Source organism: Acipenser ruthenus, chromosome 14, assembly GCF_902713425.1.
Source record: "Acipenser ruthenus chromosome 14, fAciRut3.2 maternal haplotype, whole genome shotgun sequence".
Taxonomy (NCBI): domain Eukaryota; kingdom Metazoa; phylum Chordata; class Actinopteri; order Acipenseriformes; family Acipenseridae; genus Acipenser; species Acipenser ruthenus.
Window position 1 is genome coordinate 27,921,553 of NC_081202.1, and position 27,274 is coordinate 27,948,826.

The 27,274-nt window shown below is 38.2% G+C and overlaps 1 protein-coding gene across 1 annotated transcript in view; it reads left to right on the top strand.

The window, feature by feature from the left end:
* si:dkey-106n21.1 (solute carrier family 23 member 1) overlaps window positions 1-26,931 on the top strand; it is a 40,210-nt gene extending 13,279 nt beyond the window's left edge. Inside the window, exons 9-12 of the mRNA XM_034032486.3 lie at window positions 6,169-6,333; window positions 9,183-9,291; window positions 18,249-18,344; window positions 20,563-26,931. Of these exons, the coding sequence (XP_033888377.3) occupies window positions 6,169-6,333; window positions 9,183-9,291; window positions 18,249-18,344; window positions 20,563-20,768 (576 nt within the window). The 3' untranslated portion in view covers window positions 20,769-26,931. The remainder of the gene's footprint in view (window positions 1-6,168; window positions 6,334-9,182; window positions 9,292-18,248; window positions 18,345-20,562) is intronic.
* Window positions 26,932-27,274: the final 343 nt, after the last annotated feature.

The following is a 27,274-nucleotide window of genomic DNA, read 5'->3' on the forward strand; positions in this document are numbered from 1 at the left end:
CGGAGCACAAGGAGGTTAAGTGACTTGCTCAGGGTCACACAATAAGTCAGTGAGTGAGCCGGGATTTGAACCAGGGACATCCTGGTTCCAAGCCCTTTTCTTTAACCACTGGACCACACAGCCTATAATCCTATTACATTCCCATATTACACATCCAATGTATAAATATGTGTGTTTGAATTACATAGCCTATTTAAAAAAAATGTCTAGTTATTAATAATCTCTTTAACTAAACGCAATTCAGCTGCAGCAGCACACATGTTTTAATGGGAGTGCTTGAAAGCCAAGACAAAATTGACTTCTTTATACCCTCCTTATGGTATATAGAGTGTGTTGTATGTCATGTATTGTAGTATAACATAAACACGTCCCTTTGAAATGAATGCTTATCATAAGGCTGCATCTCGTAACATTTCAACAATGGTTACTGGACAAAAAACGTTTTAGTAAATCTTAACCTTAAGTTGCAGGAAAACTACCCGACTAAAGACAATAGAGGTGACATGCTCCTTCCTCTCATTCAGATAAATTGATTATTTAAATAGATCCCCCCCCCCCCCCCCCCTCCCCCCCAAAAAAACTTTTCACATCCTTTCGAGCTTGTATGTATTTTAAATAAATTAGGTATTACATGGCATGTTTAAAATGAAACTGTCGTAATGGTAAAATGAAAGTCACTGCCGGAAGCTTGTCTGTGAGCGGCAAATGAAGGGCAGGTGGGGTAATAAAAGAAAATAGTAAACAATTTTTGTAACACTGTGTCATGAAATAACTAACAGTTTGCTTACGTTTGTATATACAGTATGCTAGCATCACAAAATATATAAAGCGGGGCTTACCATCAAACATTCTTTTCATGATGAAACGCGAAAGCTGAAACATGGACTTTTTTTACATACCGTAGAAGGCAAGGTTGCTCGATTTGTCATGGCAAAATACATTTTATATTGTTATCACAAATTTGAAGAGCATGGGCATGTATTAGCCTTTTCCTAGTAAAATTAGGTGCAAATATGAATAAGGACAAGACTGGGCGCTATTTCGAGCATATACGGTACACCACCTGATTACTACAGTCTATATATTAAAATATCATTATCATAATATGAATTTTTTAGTGCCCCATCTAGGTAGTATTGTCTTTGTCCGGAAGCAGTTTAATTTATAAAACATATGCAAATTCATATAATGATATTTCATTTGAATATATAGACCACAAAGTAATCATGTGGTACAGTTTTCAAGATGGTTCACATTAGTTATTATTTGTTTATTTAGCAGACACCTTTATCCAAGGCGACTTACAGAGACTAGGGTGTGTGAACTATGCATCAGCTGCAGAGTCACTTACAATTACGTCTCACCCGGAAGACGGAGCACAAGGAGGTTAAGTGACTTGCTCAGGGTCACACAATGAGTCAGTGGTAAAGGTGGGATTTGAATGAGTCAGTGGTAAAGGTGGGATTTGGGACCTTCTGGTTACAAGCCCTTTTCTTTAACCACTGGACCACACTGCCTCAGTGTGGTCCAGTGGTTAGTGCTCCGTCAGGACAGTTTTGCCTTTCACTCACTCCCTGTTTTAATATACAGGTAGTATGACTAAAAAAACATTAATAGTAGTGTGACATTGTTATTATTTTAACTAAATCAGGGATTGTTTGAATGCTCAGATGTACATTTTCTCCTTGCCTCAACACGGAAGGAAAAAAATAATAATAAACATTTTTAATCACACTAAAAAAGGATTAGTCACAGCAAATCATATGCAGTATGTAATAATATATTTCACATTACTATTGCTTGAAAGTCACAGAAGTGCAAATAAAGAAAAAACTGTTATAAGTAACTTATGTAACAAATCCATATTAGAAAAATGTGCTCCCTTGTTGAGCCATTTTTAGAAAAAGCAAAGCCTTTTTAAACACAAGCCATATGTTCCCAATGTGCCTACAGCTAGCTGTACTGGAGATACTATGCTTGGCCATTTATTTAAAGGAGATAATAAGAGCCCCACTATCAAGGTAAAAAGGGTGGTATTAACGCAAATTCATTATTTATGAGAGATGATTAAAAGCCATTTGGATGTTTGTGCAGAAGCGTGAATCGGGCCCGTAGTGTCTTGCTCAAGGTTACATGTTAAGAGTGTGTATACACATCCTTTCTCTCTCCAGTGAGCTCTAATTACTGTCGGCTTTGACTTGGTTTATCTAAGCATAATTGCCAGTAAGACGACTACTACATCTAAGTATCAGGACAGTAGCAAAAACATCCTTTGATTATGCTTCTTATAACTGGCCACTTCTCATATTTTGTCATCCAGAGAAATGGTAACTACAAGAAATCAAACTGTAGGCAAGTTAAAGTGCTTCAAGTTTTGAATTCCATTGCTGCCACAGCAATATTTGTTCCTCTCTGTTTGTGTGTTCCTTCAATGACAAAAGGACTAATATGATTGTCTGTACAGTAAGTGAGCATATGTGATGGAGACAAATTGTACCTGCAAGCTCCCTGTATTGTGACTGTATGCACTCACAAGCTGCACCCAGTAAGAGGGCTGAACAGAACTCTCAAATTCAACTGTACTGTAGGGTGACAGTCAATAGTGTACCGTCACCAAAAGGGACTACACAATTGTGCCTGCTTTTTTACAGTGCCTGAGCATTAGAAAAACAAACAGTTCTCAGATGTACATATTGGCTTATCTTATGTTTATCTTATTTTTTTTTACATTGACAACGATGCCTGCACGTCCTTATCTATAAAGAAATCATTGTAATTGAATACAGCTACTAACAATTATTTTACTTTGCTTGACCTATCTTACTAAGATCACCAACAAAGGTTGAACAAACAAATCTAAACATGTTTTTTTTTATTTGCATAAAATGAATAGAATGAAATAAAGCATTTTATTTCCTGTGTTTGGTTTCTAAAGGCTAAACAATGTATTTACATATTTCAAAAAAGTGTTATCGCATTGATATACAAGTATGGGACTGTCACAAGGATTGCTTTCAGGAAGCAGTACACAGACAGATGGTAAAACAAATCTCTGAACTAATCTTCTCTGTTCAATAATAAACAAACTCTGGCTACTCACCTGGCTGTCGGCGGTTTCAACTTGCTTACTCACTCTTCGGTATCCAACCCTGGTTCTCTCTCTCTCTCACACGCACGCACGCACGCACGCACGCACGCACGCACGCACACACTCACACACAGATGGCCATCTGGGTCAAAAACGCATTATTTAGTACACATTCTAATTTGACTTTAGTACGTGTTGTAATTTTAATTATTACACATACCAATTTGGCCAATCAGATCTCTGAAAATTAAATGAGAACCAATGAATTTAAAGAAAATAGTATGTGTAATAAATTAGCCAATTAAAGTCTAGTAAAAGATGGATAGACCCATTCCCCCGGGATGAGCATCAGATCCTTAGAAATTGTTTTAATTCAGTGGTAAACCCACTATAACTAATAAGTAATTTTAAACAAGTGTTAAAAGATCTGACACTGAATCTAATATTAGCTATGGTAAATAAAAAAAAATAAAAAACACTGTGTACATTGTTATACAAACTGAACCGTGACACGGTCAACATTTTCTGTCTCAAAAAGTCGGTAGCGCTCAGCAAATCTATATTTGCACCATAGAAGAAAATCTCTCGATTTGCAATTTTCCTTATTCTTGATTGTTTTAAAGCATATTTCATTTCAAATTAAAAAGATGTTATCCCGAAGGTGATTGGCTACTCTTGTAATTACACTGCATGACTGTAAAATGACCAGCCCCTACGTAGGTACGACTGAAAAATAACCAGCCCCTACATAGAAAATGCATAGTTAATTTACATTTATTTAGAACACATAGGGCCTCATGCACTAAACACCGGTAACCAGTTTACCACGCAGTAAGCCCGTTACTGCGTGCTTTATACACCTGCACGCAAAATGAATCACGTGGAAAAAGATACTGCGTGCGAGTCATTTACATACAATTAATAACGGTAATCCATGGAAATGTATTCAAATTCTCTCCCCTAATATCGCAAGAGAGGGACTTGATATAAAAAACATATTTCCGTAAAGGTGCTAACTTTCCTAAGTGTCTCAGCGCGTGTTATGTTTACCGCTTATTGAAACCAGGCTGTGTCTGTCTAAATCACAATACAAATAGAGCAGACCACAAGTTGTGCTGTGTGGGAAACATGATAAATGCGTATAGAGAAACGGCCAAGAGACAGTTGTGCTTTTAACACATGAATTACATTGAATTAGCATTTTTCTCATGGAAAAGACAACAGTGAGTACTGCACAAATTGTGACTAGCCTGTGCGGCACGTCGAAATCTCTGGATAAGCAGCTGGAAGATTTTACCTTCAAAGTAAACCACAGGGGGATAAACGTGAACAAACAAATATTTTGTTTTCAGTTAATTATTTTCTGTTTATCCGCTTTGACCATCTCAAAGCAAGACATTCCCGGTGTTACGCAGAATTCTGTATCCCCGCATGATTCCATCCCTTTGCAGATGCAGTTATTCTGCTGCAGTTTGCAACAAATATTGAAAACAAGACCAAACTAATTCTGTAGCAAAATAAAACAGCACATTAAACACCACTGATTTTCTACAGTACGCTCAGCCTCCTGTGTTGCTCAATACACAAAACCCTTGATAAAAGTAACCTTATAAGACTGTATTTTTCTTTTAAAACACATTTTAATTTTATTACATGTAAATAGTGTTCAGAAACATCAAGCGTTCACGATCTACGCAGGTGTCAAATCTAAGGGGGTACAGAATTCTATGGGGATACAGAAATCTGCGTAACACCGGGCCACCTCCCCTCATCCTATGGAGACCCACTGAAGATGCAGCTGCTGCCATCTTGGTCGCTGTCATTGTGACAAAGTGAGAGCTGGACTACCTGTACTTTGGAGTGCCCATATACTAAAATAAAGGGTATGTAACGCGTGCAGCATTTTGCGTGCTATGATGACTGGCAAATGAATCATTTAGCACGCCTTATTAGTGCATATTATTATATTGGTGAATAGAGCGGTCATGTCTTCCTTTTTGCGCGCAGAATGGGTTTCTCTTACCACACAGTATTTCACGTAATTTACCACTGTTTAGTGCATGAGGCCCATAGATTTTCTGCATTCTGACTGTTCCAAATCAATATGTGTACTAAATAATGGTCTTACATACACACTTCTGCGAATTTCAGCTTCTTTAGCCCAGTTGGCTTTGGTTTTGCAGCAGCCCTGAGGTGAATAAATTGAACCTTTTTATATCTGACATCCCGCTGGAACACACTGACCTGCTGATTAGATTCCACACCTGATAATCACACACAGCAGGCAGGCACTCCCAGGAGCGTCAGGTACTTAATTAATTAATTACAATAAATACACACTATTTATAATATACATTAACACAAAACCCCTCTTCATGCGCAGGGCTTCTACATCCACATGGCTGTATACACTTACATTAGTGTCAGTTAATTTACACAGTAGCAAAATGCATAGGCTACCAAAAAAAAAAAAATTCAATTGTAAGCACAATTTCGTTTTCGCTTTCCTGTAGCCATTTTGCATTAGCACTGTACACATGGGTGACGTTGCTGAAGAGCTTGATCATGGTGGATGAACGGTTAGGGCGTATATACGACGGATTACTGTATGTTGTTTATCCCCTAATTATTATTTTTTTTAACATCTTAATGGTATTATTTCTTAAACCTCAGACACGCTGTTTGATAAACACATCTGCACATAGACAAAGAAAAAATCTTGATAGAAGTATCCTGGCTATTTGTTGATAAGAGGTGACCATTTGATTCAGGTTACCATTAAAAACAGGTTTTATTGTATTTGTTTCAAAATCTTTTCCCCTAGGACCAATACCCTTAGAGAAAGGGAATTGGCACATAACCAGGTGTGCATTAAGCAACACACATTTGATTAATGAGAAATGTTGAAAGACATCAACGGTACTAAATGTCTTTCAAATGAGCCATAACAGTTATGTCAAATCAACCATGTCGTGCCGTTCACAGTACATATTGTTTATATAGTACACAAGATTATCAAATATCCCTCTTCATAAACACTTAAATTATTCAACAAATAATATTTTATGTTTTATTTCTAGGTTGGCAGCAGGTTGGTACTTCAGTATGCTGGTCTTTTAATGATTTTCTTGGGACTGTTTGGAAAATTTGGTGCTATATTCATCACCATTCCTATTCCGGTCATTGGAGGAATGTTCATGGTTATGTTCGGAATGATCACAGCCGTGGGCATCTCTAACTTACAGGTATGGAATAGAAGAAGGAATGCATTATCACCTTGTGTCAGAATGTGAGTGGTGCAGGAATGAATCAGTGTCCACAACAGAGAGTGTATTTACAAGATGTCTGTTTAATAAAAAATAAATGATCTCCTCTACCATCAATGGTATTAGGGATTTTAAACAGTGGGCTTGATGTCCCAAAAACAATAAACAATAAATAAAAGTCCAAGGTGCAATTGCCTGTGCACCATGATACTGTATCCAGTTGAAGTACAATGGTAGTGCAGATGATCCAGGTGGTTATGCTGGCACCATAGCTTCAACTCCCATGGTAGTTGTCTGCAAAAATACCAAAACAAAAACAACAAGCAGCGCTTCAGCATGTAAGCGTAAGGGTTCGTACCCACGTAGCTGCATCCCCTTTGTACTGCTAAACTGTGGTCAGTGCAGTGCCACAGTCTATCCAATCGCCGCACGCAACCCAGCTGCTCACAATAGAGCCGTTCAGCAGTCTTACAGCTATGCCCTTTCCCCAAGATCGCCGACTTCTGGTTCCGCCGATCCCTGTGAAGGCATACCACCAACCTTACTTAGCACCCTTCCAGGTTGGGAGGTAGAATTCCAGCTCAGATTCATTCTCTCCCATTCACACCTTGCCATAATATTTGAATTCCCAACATTTGCTGGTAGTCTGCAATTATTAAAGTAAGGCCATGAGGCATGCATGTCTTCATCTCCATGTTAGTGGGCTACAGTTCTGCAGCACATAAACCAAAATATTAAATTAAATAATGTATAACCCTCTGTGAGATGGTGTGGGTGATTCACTAAAGCACATGAGCTTTAGTGCTATACTGACAATGGTATTTAATTACAGGCAGTCCCAGGGTGGTTACCAACAATAGTTGGTTTCAAGCACATGCAGGTGCTGAAAATAATGAAGGCGAAAGAAAAAGTAAAATAAACACTGTTAACAAAACTACAAAATAAAGGTGCAGAAATAAACCTAGGCTCGGTGCTTCCCCTAATGCCGTGGAAGCCCCGAAAAAGAGTTGTTTTAATTCCCTTTCTACCTCACTGTGGGACAATTCCTGCTAACTAGTTTTAACTGTGCACCTGTTGCTTGTTTGCGCAGTACCAAACAGACTCCAGGTAAACTTGCTTCCTGTACCCCTTCTCCCTCCAAGACCCTTCCCTTTGGGGTATCACAGACCTCTTGAATTCTCTCGGGTTGCTCTGCCTCAGCATACAAAGCTCTGCTGCATGCTGTCAGAAGCAGTCCTCCGGGCACATTCCTTTCAACACACTTCCTACGCAAGAGAGAAGAATACAGAACAGTGACTCTTATTCACTCTCAATTCCACACCCCTCCACTTCCCAGCCACTCACAGAGTGCCAGCCACCACACCTCCAGCTGGCCTCTGCATCCCCCCCCCCCCACCACCCCACCACCAAGATCAAGCATGCGCGCTATAGTCAGCACAGATCTCCCCTGTTACACCCTCAATTACTCTACTTTTCTCTACCATTGTACAGAGATCTTTCAGAAGAGAAGAGATCAGAAGTGATTCTCCCTGGGGTTATTATTAGAAGTAACTCTTTAACATCCTCATAATAGTCCACCAACTTTGACATTTCAAGTTTTTTTGTTATAGATGAAAAGATTTAAAGTAACATTTTGCAGATATTTTGACTGAAAACACATCCATATCGGCTGAATAGAATAGATGTAGATCTCTGCTTCATCTTTAATACATTTTGTACACTCCACAGCTCACAGTTGAAGGTGTTAATCTGCTACACAAATCACCTGCGATAGCCAAAAAAATAATTCCAACTGGTTTGTGCTTGAGAGTGAGCTTTGCTTAAGTGGAGGAGTTAAGTGTGACTTCTCAGTTTTTCTCAAACTGTGACTTTTCTCAGTTTTTGTGTCAGGACTTGAAATAGTGCCAGCTCTCTTAGATCAGTTGGAAAGGTGACTGTAATGGAGATCGCAAGGTGCCTAATTTGAATATTAACCAACATATGTAAACAAATTAGTTAATATCCTACATTCAAGAAAGACATTAACATTAACACTGACAGTATTTTAAACAAGATTACATTTTATAATGATGCAATAACATAGTGGTTATCATTCAAAAAAACGCTTGAAATTCTCATGGGAATTATAACTCATATAGGACATTTCCAATGTTTAGTTTGTTTTATACAAATTTCTCTTCCCCACACATCTGCCAAAATAAGTGAAATACTTGAATCAATTCTTGAAATGTGAGTCGATTGCTATGGGAACAAATATGCAATTTACACCCTGGCTTACAGAAACTCCAATGGAGGAACATTAGTTAGCGGATACAATAAGGAAAGCTACTTTTTGTAGAAAATAATTCGGCTCAAAACTATAAAATGAAATCAAACTGTCGCAAAGGTGTGCACACGAATTAAAACCCTGTACCATACTGAATTTGGGGCATTGTTGTTTTCACAAATGTTTTATCATCTTTCATGAAGATGTAAGGGAAAAATAGATACAATTACACCTGAAACTACTTACTTTTGAGATGTTTACTACATTGAATGGATAAATCATTTTCATGTTTTTTGGGGGAATCATCGGAAACATTAGCATACTCTCAATATGTCGGGTAAATAAAGGCAAATGGTTTCTGAGATAACAAATTGCAAGACTAAACAATGCAAGCCATCTTATTATTTAAAACATTTATAAAATAGATTTTAATGAGGTAGGGGAGGGAAAGATCTATATAACAAGCCATTCTCAAATAATAAAAAACCTAAACAATAAGAAAACTATACCAGACATTGTATATACTATACATTGTATACTGTATTTTCTTATTTCTTTTTAGTATGTGGATTTGAACTCTTCAAGAAATTTGCTGATCCTTGGATTTTCCACTTTCAGTGGCTTAGTTTTACCAACTTGGTTCCATTCCAACCCAGAGATGATCAACACAGGTATAGTACATACAAAATTTATAATATATACATACTGTAAGATAGGGTAGTCCTGGGGGAAAGAGGACTACATGTCCCAGAAGGACACAGCCTTTATTGATTTAATTGTTTAATTATTTGTTAATTGTTTTATGGTTAATTATCCCCTGCACCTGGTGGTAATTGTAAATTAGAACCAGGTGCAGGGTATTTAAATGAAGCAGCCAGTCTGTTCTAGGTGGCTGTGTGGAGAGCCCGCTTGGTTGTGTGTTCAAGTGTAGGAAGAAGAAAGGTAGTGAAAACCTGTGTGGTTTGTTTTGTTTTGAAGATGTTGTTTTGTGTTACAGGTAAACAGCTTAGCTGTCCTGTTTTATAGTTTAGGTTCCTGTTATGTTTAGTTAGTGCTCAAAAAAGAGCTAGGTGTTTATTTTGTTTTGTTTTGTTTTGTTTGTGTATTAAAATTAGTGTGTCAGCGCATTTGAAACCTCCATTCCTGTGTGTTGGGTCAGTTTTTAAAGGGGCAAAGAACCCGAGCTGACAAGGGTTGTTTACAATACCTGTTTACAAAACCTAAAGGATGAGCTATGGCACCTACTTTATAACAAGAAAAAAATAAGGCCATCATTTAAAAAAAAAAAAAAAAAGCCAAAATACAAAACCATAATATTGCAACTTTATTCATTACACTGCACATATTGTATGTGGCAGGAACTATACCACTGTCAGTAACATTTCATTGTCAACTATCTTCTATTTTAAATACACACCAGTACTGTATATAAACACATATTATCAATCAATCTGAATTTCTAGAGCAATGTTGATGCTGAATATGTAACAGAAATGCCTTTCACTATCTATGTGACTTTTAGACTTTCCTGCAGAAGTACAGATTTGCTGAACTAGTCACAACATGTAAAGATCTCTGAATATGAAACTTTCTTGATCTCTGTTTTACCTTTAGCAATGAAAGATGTAATTAATTGAGCTGTGGTTTTCCAAGCGTCGCTGGCTTTTTGGTGTTTTTGTGACTGGCTGTTCTCATGTACATTTATGTCATGAGCATGTAGTAAGTGATCACTTAAAGATGTTGTGGAAGTTTGCAAAGCATAGTTTTTTATTTTACTGATATGTGCAGTTGCCTGTCCCTTGGCATACAATTCTACAGAAGTGCTTTGTGTCAGCCAGATTCAAAGATGATAATGCCCTGGTGTTTGATGGTGTCCCTGGTACCCGACTTGCTTTTGAAAAGCACCACATTCCAAACAGCTGACTTACTGTTCCCATGAGGTCTATGTTTAGAGACTATGTACAAATCTGATAGTTCAGACATTTCATTGTGAGTTAATGAGGAAGTGCTAACAAACTTATTATTTTGTTTTTCCCTGGAACTTGACATGATGAGCTGTAGAGCCCTACACCCTGCTGGCTGCAACTGCTCATTTATTTTAATAAAAGACAGATAGTACATAACGCTATTCAGAATTATCTTATTTATTTATTTATTTATTTTTACAGAACAAGGCAACCCACACAAAGCTTTCTTTAATTTAAGCATTTGTTGCCCTTTTAATATAAAACATTATTTTGTGAAAAAATTGCATTTATCTGTGGTTATTTGCACAAAGACTAAAAACCAACCCAATGTAAGAATGTTCTTATTTGTTACTACTTACAGAGTAGTAAATATGTGAAGTGGGTGTAAAGAGAATTCTTGCTTTATATATTCACTACTTGTACAATTAGGACTAATTCGTCAAGATGTTTTTCTAATTTATTCATAGATAAAAGTATTTTAGTAAGTTGCAGTCCATCAGCGTGCTTTTAAATTTGTAAATTTGTATGAAAGAAGGGGGTAAAAAAAACCAAAAAAAACATTATGAATAATGCTTTCTAGATTTAAATCATAACACACATCAAAACACGACATGTAAAGCCAACAAGGCAGTGGCTAGGAAATTGAAGACAATATCAGTGTTTTAGAAGACATTTTAAGAGCATTATTAAAACTACAGAAACATTAACAATAACATTTAGGAATATAGTTTATAATGACAGTACCTACTCTGCTTTTGCATGCCACCAAATCCCTTCACCATGCTGTAAAATAAATAACTACGACTCCCATGATTCTCAGCGCATGACTCAGATTAAACGTCACTCTGAGAGGTGGGGTCACAGATCTTGCCTGCCAGTACACACTCAGAATTGGTCCTGCAGCTGCTGTTATTGATTTCTTTGTCAGTCAGAAAAAATCTGACAGTGACGGCGGCTGGCAGCAATTTAAATTTTCGGCAGCGAATGGTGTCAGACAATTCCGACTGACGACTTCGATTTACAACGGCGGCTTCGAGGTGTACGCAAAGCCATCATAGATGATCAAGTATGTGAGCTTGCCTCACGCACAGGGCTCCCCTGGGTCCTAAACTCTGAATCATACAGACAGTATTAACCCAATATACATTTTGGCCCGTGGCCTTGTCCATTGAGCTCTAGAGCTGCCTGTGATGAATATTATTGCTTGATGACAGCTTATTGCCAGTGAGCAGATCAAGTTGTGCTCTGGGCCACATTCCACCGTCTCATGTATTGGCTGATAGTGATGTAATGGTTATTGATTAATGACAGTCATGCCAGCGGCAGGACCAGTGGCACTGGGCCACCTTCCCTCAAAAGGACAAGACTACCTCTGGCCTATATTGTGCCCAACATATCATATCAGTGGAGGAGAGTGACGCTAAGCCACCTACCCCCCCCCCCCTCCCAAAAAAAAAGAGTGCTGCCCAGCCTACCTTGTACTACTATAATCAAATGCTCACAATTAGAATATTAGTAAATGAGAAGATGGAGTTTGGTACTTAAGCCTGAGTTGGTCCACCTCACCCTCTTTCACCTTGCAGAATTATACTGCTCAGCACTCAGGTAAGGAAAAAACACATACTCACCGAAGGGAGGCAGGAGGAAACCTTAGGGAATCAATGAACGAGGGTAACCCTTCCTCCGGGTTCAAAACAAATTATATATATATACTTCCTTTTCTTAGACATAATGCTTTTTTGTGCTGCTGAAATGCCTGAATGCTGGTTGCAACTCCGATCCTGAAGACATGGACAAATAGTTTCATAGAGAAAGGTTGTAGAAACAGCTGGTCCAGCGGTGCAGATCAGGATCTGGAGGCCAGATATCTCAGCATGGAAGCGTGGGAACAGAAAACTAAATTAGTGAAGGCAATGAGCACGGTTTCTCCTTACCTCAATTTATCAGATTTACTTGTTTAAGATAGAAAACTTCCCTTGGACTGCAACATTACCTTGCTATGTGACTAGGGGGAGCAGAAAAGGGCAAATACAATTAGTATGATATTTTACATGCTTTAAAATTAACATAATAAGTAACATAATGTCAGGGAACTGGTTTCCGTGGTAATTGCCAGGCCTAAGAACCCACAACAGCGGAGACGAATGTCAATTCTTTGTGATGGTTGGTTTGGAAGATGACTGTTGGACAGATCCTGAATGTTCAGCAGCGACATTTATCCAAGGAAATAGTTAAAGAAAACATTATTATTATTTATTTTTTTAGCTGACGCCCTTATCCAGAGCGACTTACAATTGTTACAAGATATCACATTATTTTTTCATAGAATTACCCATTTTTTATACAGTTGGGTTTTTATTGGAGCAATCTAGGTAAAGTACCTTGCTCAAGGGTACAGCAGCAGTGTCCCCACCGGGGATTGAACCCACAACCCTCCGGTCAAGAGTCCAGAGCCCTGGGGGCTCCCGAGTGGCGCATCCAGTAAAAGCACTCGCTAGAGTGCAGGATGCGCTCTATAGCCTGGACGTTGCCGGTTCGAGTCCAGGCTATTCCACAGCCAACCGTGGACAGGAGTTCCCAGGGGGCGGCGCTCAATTGGCTGAGCGTCGTCCGGGGGGAGGGAGGGTTAGGTCGACCAGGGTGTCCTTGGCTCACCGCGCACCAGCGACCCCTGTAGTCTTGCCGGGCACCTGCGGGCTTGCCTTTAAGCTGCGTTGTCCTCTGACGCTGTAGCTCTGAGGCGGCTGCACGGTGAGTCTGCAGAGTGTGAAGAAGCCGGCGGCTGACGGCACACGCTTCTGAGGACAGCGTGTGTTCATCTTCGCCCCTCCCGAGTCAGCGCAGGGGTGGTAGCGGTGAGCTGAGCCTAAAAATAATTGGGCATTTCAAATTGGGGAGAAAATAATAAAAACTAATTGACGAGATTGACTGCCAAAGATATTCAAAGTGAATTGGCTGCAAGTGGAACTGGGGTTTCCATTTCAACCATAGATCGAGTATTGCATGGTGAAGGTCTCAAAGGTCGCAGGCCAAGGAAAAAGCCACTCTTAGGAAAACGTCACAAGGACAATTGCGTAAAGTTTGCAAAACGGCAACTGAATGATGGATATGAGTTCAGGTCAAAAGTTTTGTGGAATGATGAAACAAAAATCAAGCTATTTGGTCACACTGATAGTTGTTACATTTGGAGAAAGTCTAAGAAAAGCGTACAAAGAAAAGAACACCATACCTACAGTCAAGCATGGAGTCCAGAGCCCTAACCACTACACTGCTGCCCTACATTAAATTGTGAGTAGCGAGGTGATATGGCACCCGATTAGTTACGCACATCATAGGGAGACATGATTGCATTAATTAGCGAAGCCATCGATTCTAAGGAGAATTTGAGTAGTTGACATGAAGTGATATTGTAGCCTGATGAGTATATCATAAAAGAAAACTAATTTTATAATGTAAAGCGAAATGAGTATTCTACAATAAGATTTTCAGTATGCAACCCAACAAGTACGACTGAGTATGGAATCCGATAACAGTTGCCGTTAATTATTGACACAGTAGATAGATTATCCTGGATCTAGCACAACTTCAAGGGGAATTAAATTATGGTTGCTGAAGTGGTGGCGCCGATCTGAGAGAATGTCCGGAATAATTATCAGGAGGAAATCCAGCACTTTGGAGAGATGAACGTAGATGGTCGCATGATTAGTTCCTGGAACCAACTGATCCTTCTGGGGTGAGGAAGAAAGGTTCGGATGAGCTGGAGTCGGGCGTATCGACAAGTAGCTGGAAAGAGCAGAGAAAGAACGAACAACATAATTTTGTTAAATGTAAGATACATAATGTTGTAAATGTAAGGAATACGTGACCTGAGGATGGAGATGGTGGTCTCTGATGCAGAGGTCAGACAAGGGATCGAAAGCCCGGGTCATGTCATGCCCTGTATGATTGGAAAAGTAAAACTCACGATGCGAAGGTAAGAGACACGTCGGATACGAAACCAAACAAAGAAACGACAAGGAGGCATGGGCAAAGGGCTCTTTATAGGAACATTGTGGTATGTATGTGATTAGAGTCGGAATGTTCTTTCAGAAACACAACATAGTTTCCAGTAATAGTTACAAAACATGAAAGAGCTCTTATTATAAACTGCAGAAATCCGCTAAATTAGTTGATTTGCTTTTCAGTGCTTTTCAGGTTGTTGCTTGTGGGTTTACTCACCTTGTGGGCTGGGAGTTTTGCCCATCAGTTCCTGCATTATTTTTATTCAAGGTGGACTTCTGGTTGCTTTGTTTTTTTCATCTTGATTTTCTGCCATGTATGGTTGCTACCTGTTGTGAGAGGTGTTTGGCATTCATTAGTGACCTTCAGAACTGGTCCTGTGAACAGGTACAGTTTCTACAGTGCACAGGTCACTGCAATACAGCTTGCAATCAAGAGAAAGCATGTATAATCTGCAGTGGATTCTTCCACTGTTCTGATAAACCTGCAGATTGTAAATGTTAATTTTTAGTCGTGAATCAAATATGTTGCATCGTATTTATGTTCTGTAAAACTAGAATGGACATATATTGATTTTATGAAAATTCTCAAGCCTGCTGCTGTTATAGAAGCCTACACATTCACCTTTCTACAGCCAGCATTTATAGAAGTTTTTCAAATAATAAGCTTTCTACATGATTTTGCATTGCTTAATGGTAAAGTTGGGTGTTTTATAGCATGCACAGCACACTAACGAAAAAGGAATTGTTACATTTTTCAGTGCAAGTATATGTCATCTCCATTTATCAAAGTGAGTGACTTAAACAGAAGGCATAGAAGTGAAATTCCATGTGCCCACCTATCAAGCTACAGTATTATGGTATTGTAACATGTCAGGCTTGCAATAACATGTTAGGAATCAATACTCCACTATTAGTTTAAAAAAAAAAACTCCCAAGCACATGTTAATAAAACTGGTGAAGTATACACTGTATGTCAAAACAGCCTTTTCCAGTTTTGCCGCCGGCATTTACATAAACTATCAAAATTGTGTAATGTATAGCTTCTATTTGTTAAATTCCACTGCTACACTGTAATGAAGTATGTCTAAATTGGCAGCTTAGTTAATACAATGTTTCACTGACTTGGCATTAAATGTGGTAAATCAAGAAATGTGTCATGCTTCTAGTCTGAAAAAAAGATCACCTATTGTATTAATTTAATAACTAGGCCATTACACAGGGCCACAAAGTAAAAGCCTAAGGGCAGCCGAAGTATTTCTCTCCCCATATGGTTAATTTTTTGCTACACCTTAAAGAAGGTTATTGGTTTTGGTACAAATATACAGTGTCATATTTACTCTCAGCCTGGCAACTAACACTTACACTTGCATTTAAGTTGCACCCAGGCCTTTAAAAAATGTCTGTGTTCTGTTGTTTTTCTTGAATTTTGATAAAGTGTCCCAGATGCCCCTAGATGCAGCAGGTGGTGGTGGGAACTCATTTGCACACATCACTCCTTAAATAGTTTGTTTGCCATAATATTATGTTAAATGAATCAAAACACTCCTATTTATTAATGTGTCAATTTCAAAACAAAAAAGCTGTCCTTCCCTCACCTTTATAAAAGGAGTACCAATCAATGGCAGTTGACTCCCACATTGAGTGTTTATCCACTCATTCGGGGCACTGACAATTTTAATGCCGTCCTGCCATGCCATGGCCATCTGACTATGAAAATATGTTGCAAAACTAGCAAATGCAACTGACTTGTCATGGAAATGTAAGCTTTCCTTAACCCTAACACAAGCTACCAATGTGGAAACTCGGATATGTGTTTCTTTGTCTAGTTTAATCAGAGATTTTTTACATTTTTTATCCCATTTAATTAACGGCTTTCAATTTCACAGCAGTTACTCAGAAAATACAGACATCAGCACACCCCACAGAATTTCAAACATTCTCACAGTAAGAACACAGTAGCTATCTAGTATAGTTTAACTCTTCTGATTAACCAAAATAAAGTTCCAATACATGTAAAACAGAAAATAGTGTTGTCCAAAAAAAGAAAGTAAATAAATTGCAACTGCTCCATGTAATTTCTTCTCCTTCTATCAATTTCCATAACTGTCAGTCAGGCTTTTATAACTTCGCCACCTACCTGTCTTTGAATTTAGGATTAAAGGAGATGTTCAAACTAAGCCATGTATGATGTCATGCTGTAGTATCCTGGATTTAACAGGATGACTTATTTATAGGACTCTGATTGCAAGGCTAGGAAAAGCAACTTAAAAAAACCCCCACTAAGTTAGAAGGGGTGAGAGGGCTGTAATCACTGGTCAAGCAATTGTACTTTGAAATAAATTAAGCCAATTACTGCTATTACACAATGACTGTGAAAGTCTCAAACCATTTAAGTTTTGGGGATAAACAAGACTATTGACGCTATTAGGTTTAATATGAGTCATCAAAAACACAGCATGCAGAAGGGCCAGCAGAGTTGATTTTCATATCAAAAGAATCGTGCAATGACGGCTACAGTAGCACAGTTGTAATGACCAGAGCTTTCTCTGGTTGATTTCTGACAAACAGTTTCAGGCTGTGTAATAGAAATCAAAGCTATTTGTTTTTTGATCTTGCATTATAACCTAACTAAATGCTACTATAAATAAAAGATACTTTTTTTCAGCAAAATCTTTTCCATAATCTAAAAGTACACACTTAACAGTTATTAAAGGGAGGTCAAGTACTGTAATATTCTCTGAATAGATCAAACAGCTGTTACATCTGTCATCTTAAGTTATGAGCCTCTTACTGTGTAAACACACAAGGTATGGCTTGAACAGTTTTTGAGGTCATGAGAAAATAGATGGTCGATTAAATCTGACAAATTTATGGTATTATTGTATGCCAGTGTATTTAAGGAAACTAAAATAAACACAGTCTCTCTTTGCACTGATTTTGATGAGATTTAAGTTTATGGCTTGGATTTTCCGGATTTCCATTTTGAGTGCTTCTGCCTCCTTCAGAATCAGTTACTGTAGCAGTGCAAAGACATTTGCAAAGAGGTGTTTGCTGACAAAAATGTTTGTCTGAGGTTATTAAAGGCGATATGAATAATACCATTCAAAAACATGTTCAATGATACTGGTGATGAGCTTTCTTGGAGTTTGACCTTTCCTATGGGAATTCACAGACTGTTAAATCTAATGGGTACAACTGCCAGTAAAAGAAACAAAATATTTGATTCTGCTGAGCCCTACAGTGTCATACGTCACAAGACCAAATATGTGTAAAATGGTACACACAAGGTACACACGGTAACTGAAATTGTCAAGCTAAATGTTTCTGAATTTGTAAAAATTGGAAGTGGACAGTCATGTAGTGAGAATCAGCAGTAAAACAACTTCCATTCATAAAATATAACATCATTTCCATCAGTTGTTACCAAAGTCCAGTGATTTCTGTCAAACGTCAGTCACTCAAAATCACTTTCATATCTTTCACGTGGCTTGTATTGTCATATAAAATATCTGATGTTTCAGGGAAGGTGCTGTCTAATTATGCAGCAATATATTTTCCAAAATTAGAAACTGCTTCCAGAATTGAATAAATACTGTCAGTATACTGTCCTATAAAGAAAATAGATTGAACAAATATTTGTCTATGTATTGTCTTTCCCAGGCATCAGAGAACTGGATCAAGTTTTTACTGTTCTTTTTACAACGCATATGTTTGTTGGTGGATTCTTTGGATTTATTCTGGACAACCTCCTCCCAGGTGGGTTTTATCTATGAATTAGCGTATATCAAGTATACAGATCTTTTACTAGAGTGGTGTAATAACGGTGCAGTTGGAGACACTTAATGGAAAGTGTTAACTAAAGCTACAGGAGTAAAAGTCGCTGCTACTTCCTGGTATGGAACCACTTTACCACAGGAATGATTAAATGGCAGGAAGAAACACTTAAAATATTATACATGTCTGTATATCCAGGGGGTGGGAGGGCAGCTTTAATAAAAACTCTTAAATAACACTGTGTAACAATTTTTTTTTTTTTTTTTTTGGTTCCTGGGTAGTAAGTGTTATTTCCTAATTGCTTATGCCTCAAAAGTATAGAACATGGCTATTATTCCTCACAAACTTTGCTTTTGTGACCAGGACAGTGATATTTTGAAATTTACCTATTTTCCAGAACATTCCAGATAGATTCAGTGCTGAGTAAACTTGGAGTAACTTCTAGAACTTTCCAGTAATATAAATAGTAGTATAAATACAGGGGCCTTAAGCCCACCAGTTCAGTTTAGTTCCAGCTGCCTAAGTGGATACATATCTGCATTTTTCAAGATCAATTGTAAGTCACCCTGGATAAGGGCGTCTGCTAAGAAATAAGTAATAATAATAATAATAATAATAATAATAATAATTATAGATTAGATCTGGGCGACACACATAGTAACAATGACCAAACATCACGCATTACTGACTGACTACTGATAATTTCCACCATGATCTGGAATTCCAAAAACATTAATTAGAATCTATTATTTATTAGCAGACACCCTTACCCAGGGTGACTTACAGTTGTATATGAAAAAGACATACAATTACAGTACAATTGAGAGCAAGATACAAAATACAGTGATTTCAGTCTTAATAAGAGCAAATACAAAACACAGTACAATTTGATATAGGGGCAGTTCAAGAGCAGGTAACAGTGTTGATAGTTACATCAGGGTTAGATATGAGTGCAAGTGAAATGCAAAATACTACATATTGGGTTAAGTGCAGGATTAAATACAGTAAAATAGGGAGCAGATAAGTGCAAATTAAAGTGCATTAAAGTCAGAGTACTATATTGTCCAGAATGGAAGAGTTGAGTGTTGTTTGAAAAGGTGTGTCTTGAGGAGGCGCCGGAAGGTGGTCAGGGACTGGGCAGTCCTGACATCCATAGGAAGGTCGTTCCACCAGGAACAGGCTCTGGAGGAAGGGAAGCGTAGAGGAGGTACTGTCAATCTTCTAGGACAGGTGGATCGGAGAGGTCAGGTGGGGGTGTAGGGAAAGATGACGGTCTGGAAGTAGCTGGGTGCAGTCTGGTCAAGGCATCGGTAGACGAGTACAACAGTCTTGAACTGGATGCGAGCGGTGATCGGGAGCCAGTGGAGTGAGCGGAGCAGTGGAGTAGCGTGGGATAAGCAAGGCAGAGAGAACAGGCGTGCAGCTTAGTTCTGGATGAGCTGGAGCGGACAGGTGGCAGACACAGGGAGGCCGTCCAGAAGGGAGTTGCAGTAGTCTAGGCGGGAGAGTACCAGGGCCTTGACGAAGAGTTGCATGGAGTAGTTGGTGAGGAAGGGTCGGATTCTTTGTATGTTGCCGAGGAAGAATTGGTAGGTGCGTGCTTGAGTGGAGATGTGCTGGGAGTAGGAGAGGCAGGGGTCCAGGGTTACTCAGAGGTTTTTGGCTGAGGAAGAGAGCGTGGTAGATTCCAGAGGAATGGAGATAGAGAGATCAGAGAAGGGGGGGGGAGATGAGGATGGGAAGAAAAGGAGGTCAGATTTAGAGAGGTTGAGTTTGAGTTGATGCGAGTGCATCCAGGAGGAAATAGCAGACAGACAGGTAGAGACACGGGAGGGGATTGTGAGGTCAGAGGAGGAGAAGGAGAGGAAGATCTGAGCATCATCAGCATAGAAATGGTATGAGAAACCATAGGATGTGATGTGGCAGTTAGTGGATTATTGAATAGACTGGAAATAGGAGCGTTTAAACAGAGGAGAGGAGGGAGGGCAGCATAATACTATTGTATATCACAACACACTTTTTATAAAGGGTATGTTACTAGATCATAGGGGCAAGTCTTATTTTGTGGATTAACCCAGAATGATTTGCTCAATACAACAATTAAATAGTCCATTCAAAACTGATGCATAATTACCGGTTTTGGAGACAGAGTGTACAGTCTTCATTCCTCTGGTCTAATCAATCTTTAAATGTCTTTCAGGAACAGAAAAAGAACGAGGCATCAAAGCTTGGCGTGAGCATGTACACAAGTCAGACAGCGAAGAAGATCAGTCCTGTTATGACCTACCTTTTGTGAACAAATACCTCAGCAGGCTTCGGTGTGCATATTACATCCCTTTTCTCCCAATGTATAAGACAGCCGAGAAAAGAGTAAGGAATATGCAAACTATTAGCACAAACAGATAACAAACTGCAGTCATTTCAAGATGCAAGTGACTCAAGTTTTAATCATGTCTTTGTACAGGCATATTCCAATCATTATGGCAACAAAATTGGATGTCATTTTTACAATTTGTCTGCTTTTAAAGTACTATAGCTATCTATGTCTTAACCAGAACCAAAATGACCCTTTCTTTGTTTCTAAGGTCATGGCAAACACTTAAGAGCTTTAAGCAAATCACCCCCAGGTTCTGTATGCAAATTTAGATATTTCAGGAATTTCTTTTAAGACTCGCCACTTCCCACAGTGTGTTCTGGTATACGGATAAGGTTCACACAGTAATTTTCTTTAATCTACTACAGCATGATTCACCTCAAGTCAGAAATGACTCCTTTATCCCAAAAATGGAAACCAGGCCTGATTTAATGCTGTACCCTTTCCCAAATTAAAATCACTCTTTAGTCTAACCAAAGGGATTGGGGTGGAAAGGGCTGTACTGAATTTCTCATAGCTTTAACTTACACAATGTATCTGTATGTGAAGATTATGGTATGCATACAGTATTGACCAAAATATTTCAATTCATTACAAATAAATGTGTAGCTTTTGTACTGTTCATCCACTAGTCAGCTGCATTTATGCGTTGTGGAAATTACATTTTAGACATGCTTTTGAACTGATCTGTAGTGAATTCACTTGATAGCTAGATCACACCGCTAAGCAGTGTGTAAAAATAACACTTCACCACTTGAAACCTGGCAAATCCAAATCAAATCATATTTTACAGAATTAGTGAGGGAATAATGTATTCAGCAATGGATAATATTACTGTTTTTGACAGTGAGGAGGATGTAAGCGAATTATATGAATTTGGTTGTCAGAAATGGAAAACCAATTTCTTTGAGGATTTAAAGATGGTCTCAGGCATTGAGTCTTATACTGTTTCAAAATAATGAAACGCTAATACTGTTCATGGCATTGAACTGTACATGCATGTGCTTTTAGTCTCTGGCTTCTGTTTTCTGATTTTATTTATATATAAAAAAAAAACCCTTTTATAAAAATTTATGTGGGATCGTATTCACAAAGTATTTACAACAATGCGTATTTCATTAAATGATAATGCATCACCCTGCTCAGCCTCAGAACATTGTAAGAATAGAGTAAAAAAGATAAAAAAAGTTAGAAGGTAATTTTGTAAGTTACCTTTAGCAATTGTTGCTAAGAAGTTGAAAACAACCAGCAATTAGTCCACAAAGAAGTATGGATTTTATGCCAGTAATTAAAAATAAATGAATAAATGTTAATGTCATATTGCTTAAAATTAATTTAAGTCAAGTGGGTGGAGGACAAGCATGATATTACTTTATAAGACGCATTTTTAGATGCATGGTCCTGGGCGGAAAATGTTAATTTCCCTCGTAGAGACAAATGCAGATACACATATACACCATACATACAAACAGAAATAGCCACCACTATTACATGGGTATCATTCATATATAACACACACTACCGGTCAAAAGTTTTAGAACACCCCCATTTTTCCAGTTTTTATTGAAATTTAAGCAGTTCAAGTCCAGTGAATAACCTGAAATGGTACAAAGGTAAGCGGTAAACTGCCAGAGGTTTAAAAAAAAAAAAAAAAAAAGGTTTAGGTTACCAAAAACTGAAAAATAATGTACATTTCAGAGTTATACAAAAAGGCCTTTTTCAGGGAACAAGTAATGGGTTAACAACTTACAGCTGTTCTGCAGCAATGGAAGTAAATTAAGCCTTGAAAGTTGATGCTAACAATTCCTACAGGTGTCCCAACTTTTGTTGATTACTTACAAACCCTCTGTCTGTATAAAAGCAGTGTTGGAACAGACTGTGTTACTACACCCTCTTAAGCATTATTTGGACAGTATTGTACTACAGGAAGTAGTATATTGCTCTCATAATGGCGAGAAAAAGGCAGTTTCCTACACCATCAAAAGGCACTTGGAAACTGGAGGAAACTCTGACAGGAAGAGGTCTGGCAGACACAAAGCCACAAAAGAATCAGAAGACAAGTTTCTGAGAGTCAACAGCTTGCGTGATAGACGGCTCACAGGACAACAGCTTCAAGCACAGCTTAACACTGGTCGAAGTAAGCAAGTCTCAGTTTCAACTGTGAAGAGAAGACTTCGAGCTGCAGGTTTGACAGGTCGAGTGGCAGTAAGAAAGCCATTGCTAAGATGGCAAAATAAGAAAAAGAGGCTTGCCTGGGCCATGAAGCACCACCAGTGGACTACTGAAGACTGGAAGAAGGTCTTAAGGACCGATGAATCAATTTGAAATCTTCGGTTCATCACGCAGGGTTTTTGTACGCCGTCGAGTAGGCGAAAGGATGGTTCCTCGGTGTGTGACACCAACTGTCAAACATGGAGGAGGAAGCGTGATGGTCTAGGGCTCTTTTGCTGGATCCAGAGTCGGCAACTTGCACAGAGTGAGTGGCACCCTGAACCAAAACTGCTACCACAGCATTTTGCAGCGCCATGCAATACCCTCTGGTATACGCCTAGTTGGTCAGGGGTTCATCCTACAGCAAGATAATGACCCAAAACATACCTCCAGGCTATGTCAGAACTACCTTAGAAGAAAACAACAAGACGGTAGGCTTCAAATCATGGAATGGCCAGCACAGTCTCCAGACTTAAACCCCATCGAGCTGGTTTGGGATGAACTGGACAGAAGGGTGAAAGCAAAGCAACCTACAAGTGCAACACATTTGTGGGAACTTCTGCAACAGTGTTGGGAAGAACTTTCCGAACAATATTTGATTTCCATTGTAGAAAGAATGCCACGAGTGTGTTCGGCTGTTATATCTGCAAAAGGTGGCTACTTTAACAAAATTTAATCTAAATTTTTGACTCAAACAAAACGATTCCATGATTTATTTTTTATCTCCAATTGTTTATCTATGCTTTAATTTCAGAGTACATTGAGACATTAAACTGCGTAAATTTCAATAAAAACTGGAAAAATTGAGGTGTTCTAAAACTTTTGACCGGTAGTGTGTGTGTGGGGGTGTGTATATTATATATACACAGACGTGCTCAAATTTGTTGGTACCCGTACAGCTCATTGAAATAATGCTTCATTCCTCCTGAAAAGTGATGAAATTAAAAGCTATTTTATCATGTATACTTGCATGCCTTTGGTATGTCATAGAATAAAATCAAAGAAGCTGTGAAAAAGATGAATTATTGCTTATTCTACAAAGATATTCTATAATGGCCTGGACACATTTGTTGGTACCCCTTAGAAAAGATAATAAATAATGGGATTATAGTGATATTTCAAACTAATTAGTTTCTTTAATTAGTATCACACATGTCTCCAATCTTGTAATCAGTCATTCAGCCTATTTAAATGGAGAAAAGTAGTCACTGTGCTGTTTGGTATCATTGTGTGCACCACACTGAACATGGACCAGAGAAAGCAAAGGAGAGAGTTGTCGGAGGAGATCAGAAAGAAAATAGACAAGCATGGTAAAGGTAAAGGCTACAAGACCATCTCCAAGCAGCTTGATGTTCCTGTGACAACAGTTGCAAATATTAAGAAGTTTAAGGTCCATGGAACTGTAGCCAACCTCCCTGGGCGCGGCCGCAAGAGAAAAATTGACCCCAGATTGAACAGAAGGATAGTGCGAATGGTAGAAAAAGAACCAAGGATAACTGCCAAAGAGATACAAGCTGAACTCTAAGGTGAAGGTACGTCAGTTTCTGATCGCACCATCCGTCGCTTTTTGAGCGAAAGAGGGCTCAATGGAATTAGACCCAGGAGGACTCCACTTTTGACAGAAAAACATAAAAAAGCCAGACTGGAATTTGCTAAAATGCATATTGACAAGCCACAATGGATGGATAAGAACAAAACATTGGATTATTCTGAAGTGGCCTTCTACGAGTCCTGATCTGAATCCTATCGAACATCTATGGAAAAAGCTGAAACTTGCAGTCTGGAGAAGGCACCCATCAAACCTGAGACAGCTGGAGCAGTTTGCTCAGGAAGAGTGGGCCAAACTACCTGTTAACAGGTGCAGAAGTCTCATTGAGAGCTACAGAAAACGTTTGATTGCAGTGATTGCCTCTAAAGGTTGTGCAACAAAATATTAGGTTAGGGGTCCCATCATTTTTGTCCATGCCATTTTCATTTGTTTTATTATTTACAATATTATGTTGAATAAAAAATCAAAAGCAAAGTCGGATTTCTATTAAATATGGAATAAACAATGGTGGATGCCAATTACTTTTGTCAGTTTCAAGTTATTTCAGAGAAAATTGTGCATTCTTTTTTTTTGTGGAGGGGTACAAACAAATTTGAGCACATCTGTATATATTATTGTACATATCTGCTGAAGTTACCATTTTACAATTTTTTTTTTTTTTTTTTTACATATTAGCCTGTGCTGCAGGGAGAACACTAACAGGTATGTACAGACCACATGGTTAATATTCTACTGATCTGAAAATGTATAAGGATATTCCCATTCCAGACTCATCCATATACCCAGAATACCCTACCCCATTCACAAAGATGGAATATAATGTTTTACAGTATGGTAAATACAGACTTGTATACAGTTAAACATGTTAACATCAAAGTTTGTATTCTTCCAGATCATCTAGGCTTTTACACCCAGTGCAGAAAGACATCAGCCTTTTTCTTTTACAGTGTTTCCTAATTATCTTATCTCTGGCTGTCTGTCACACTACATGGTTAGCACGATAACTGGCTTGATTTTACACCAATCCTTAACCAACTTTCTTAGCTACACAGACATATTGTTTTAACCTGTACATTCACTCTTTCATGTTCTTACCTTTGCAATTATGAGGATCCTGTGAATGTGCCAGCACACTAGCTTTATTCGATGAGGATAGCATCTGGAAACTTAATCAATGTTACTGATACCACAAGAGTACCTTTGTGGCAAAAAAATAAATAGTGAGGAAAGACCGCTGCCACTTTCTGGTTCGTTGCCCCTTTAAAAATCAACCAAGGACACAGACTTGGATTTTTCAGCGCGGTTGCGCTATTTTTAATAACAGGACAAACAAAACAAAACACAAAAAATAAACACCTAGCTCTTTACAAGCACTAACTAACACACAGGAACCTAACTAGCACAGGACAGCTAGGCCGTTTACCTGTCACACAAAAACCAACTTTACTAAAACCACACAGGTTCACACTGCACGTTATTCCCTCTTGACTGCTAAGAAACAGAACACCTCTTCTGTCTCCTTCTCCTCCGCAGCCCAGAGCAAACTCACTGCCTGTCTTTTTTATTCCCTGCACCTGGTTCTAATTTCCAATTACCACCCAGGTGCAGGGGATAATTAAACAATAAAACAATTAACCAAACTGAATTAAACAATAAGCAAAACAATTAACGAAAACAAATGTGCATTTGCACATTTTTTCCACGCAGGGAGGCTTTATCCCCCTCCCTGCTGTGTTACAATAGTAGCAATGTATTTTAAAAAAGTCAACAGACAGCAAAGAAGATCAGTCCTGTCATGACCTGCCTTTTGTGAACAAATACCTCAGCAGGCTTCGGTGTGCATATTACATCCCTTTTCTCCCAATGTATAAGACAGCTGAGAAAAGAGTAAGGAAACTATTAGCACAAACGGATAACAAACTGCAGTCATTTCAAGATGCAAGTGGCAGGTATGGTACTGTATTGTAAAATAGATAAAAAATAGCAATGTATTTTTAAAAAGTTGCCAATGTACAGTAAAATATAAATAGATTACCACAGATAGCTAATAAACAAAACAAATATTTTAAAAGAACACATTCACACAAAACAATAAACCATTTGTGTAGGCTACATAAATCATAGACCACAAAACATGATACCTTTATAAATAAATTGCAAGGCTTTTTTAGTGGGAAACCTGCTGAATAATGTAATGTTAACATATTGAATTACATCCGCTTTGTAGTTTTCCATATATACGAAAAACAGACAAATTGAAAAATGGGACAAAAATGAAACATGAAATACTATACTACTATTATGGCTTCTGGTCAACTTTTTTTACAAAGTTTGTAGTTTATTTGATTACATGATGTTAAATAAAATATCTAAATTACATTCATATTTTTCTTTTTAAATTATTCTTATTTCCTAAAATTTTAGGTGATGCAAAACTTTTGGCCATAGCTGTACAAATAAAATCTACTTGGCTATATCAAAGTTTTACTTAAAATAAACTTGATATAAATCATTGTGCATTGTGATTTTTCAGTGTTTCTGTTTCTTGTCAAACTGGATGCGATATTACTCTAGTCTGCACAATCTTCTCTGAGAAAAACAAAGTTTCTTCAGGGAACCCTTTTTGGTACACCAGAAAATTAAACATAAAACAAACAAAGTTTGAAGTAAGAAAACTGGGGTTGTTGTATGCTAGGGAGTTAAATAGTTATTGTAATGTCCACATGGCCAAAAACAAAGTAACACTGCACCTGAGAAAGGTGAAACGTGCATAAAACA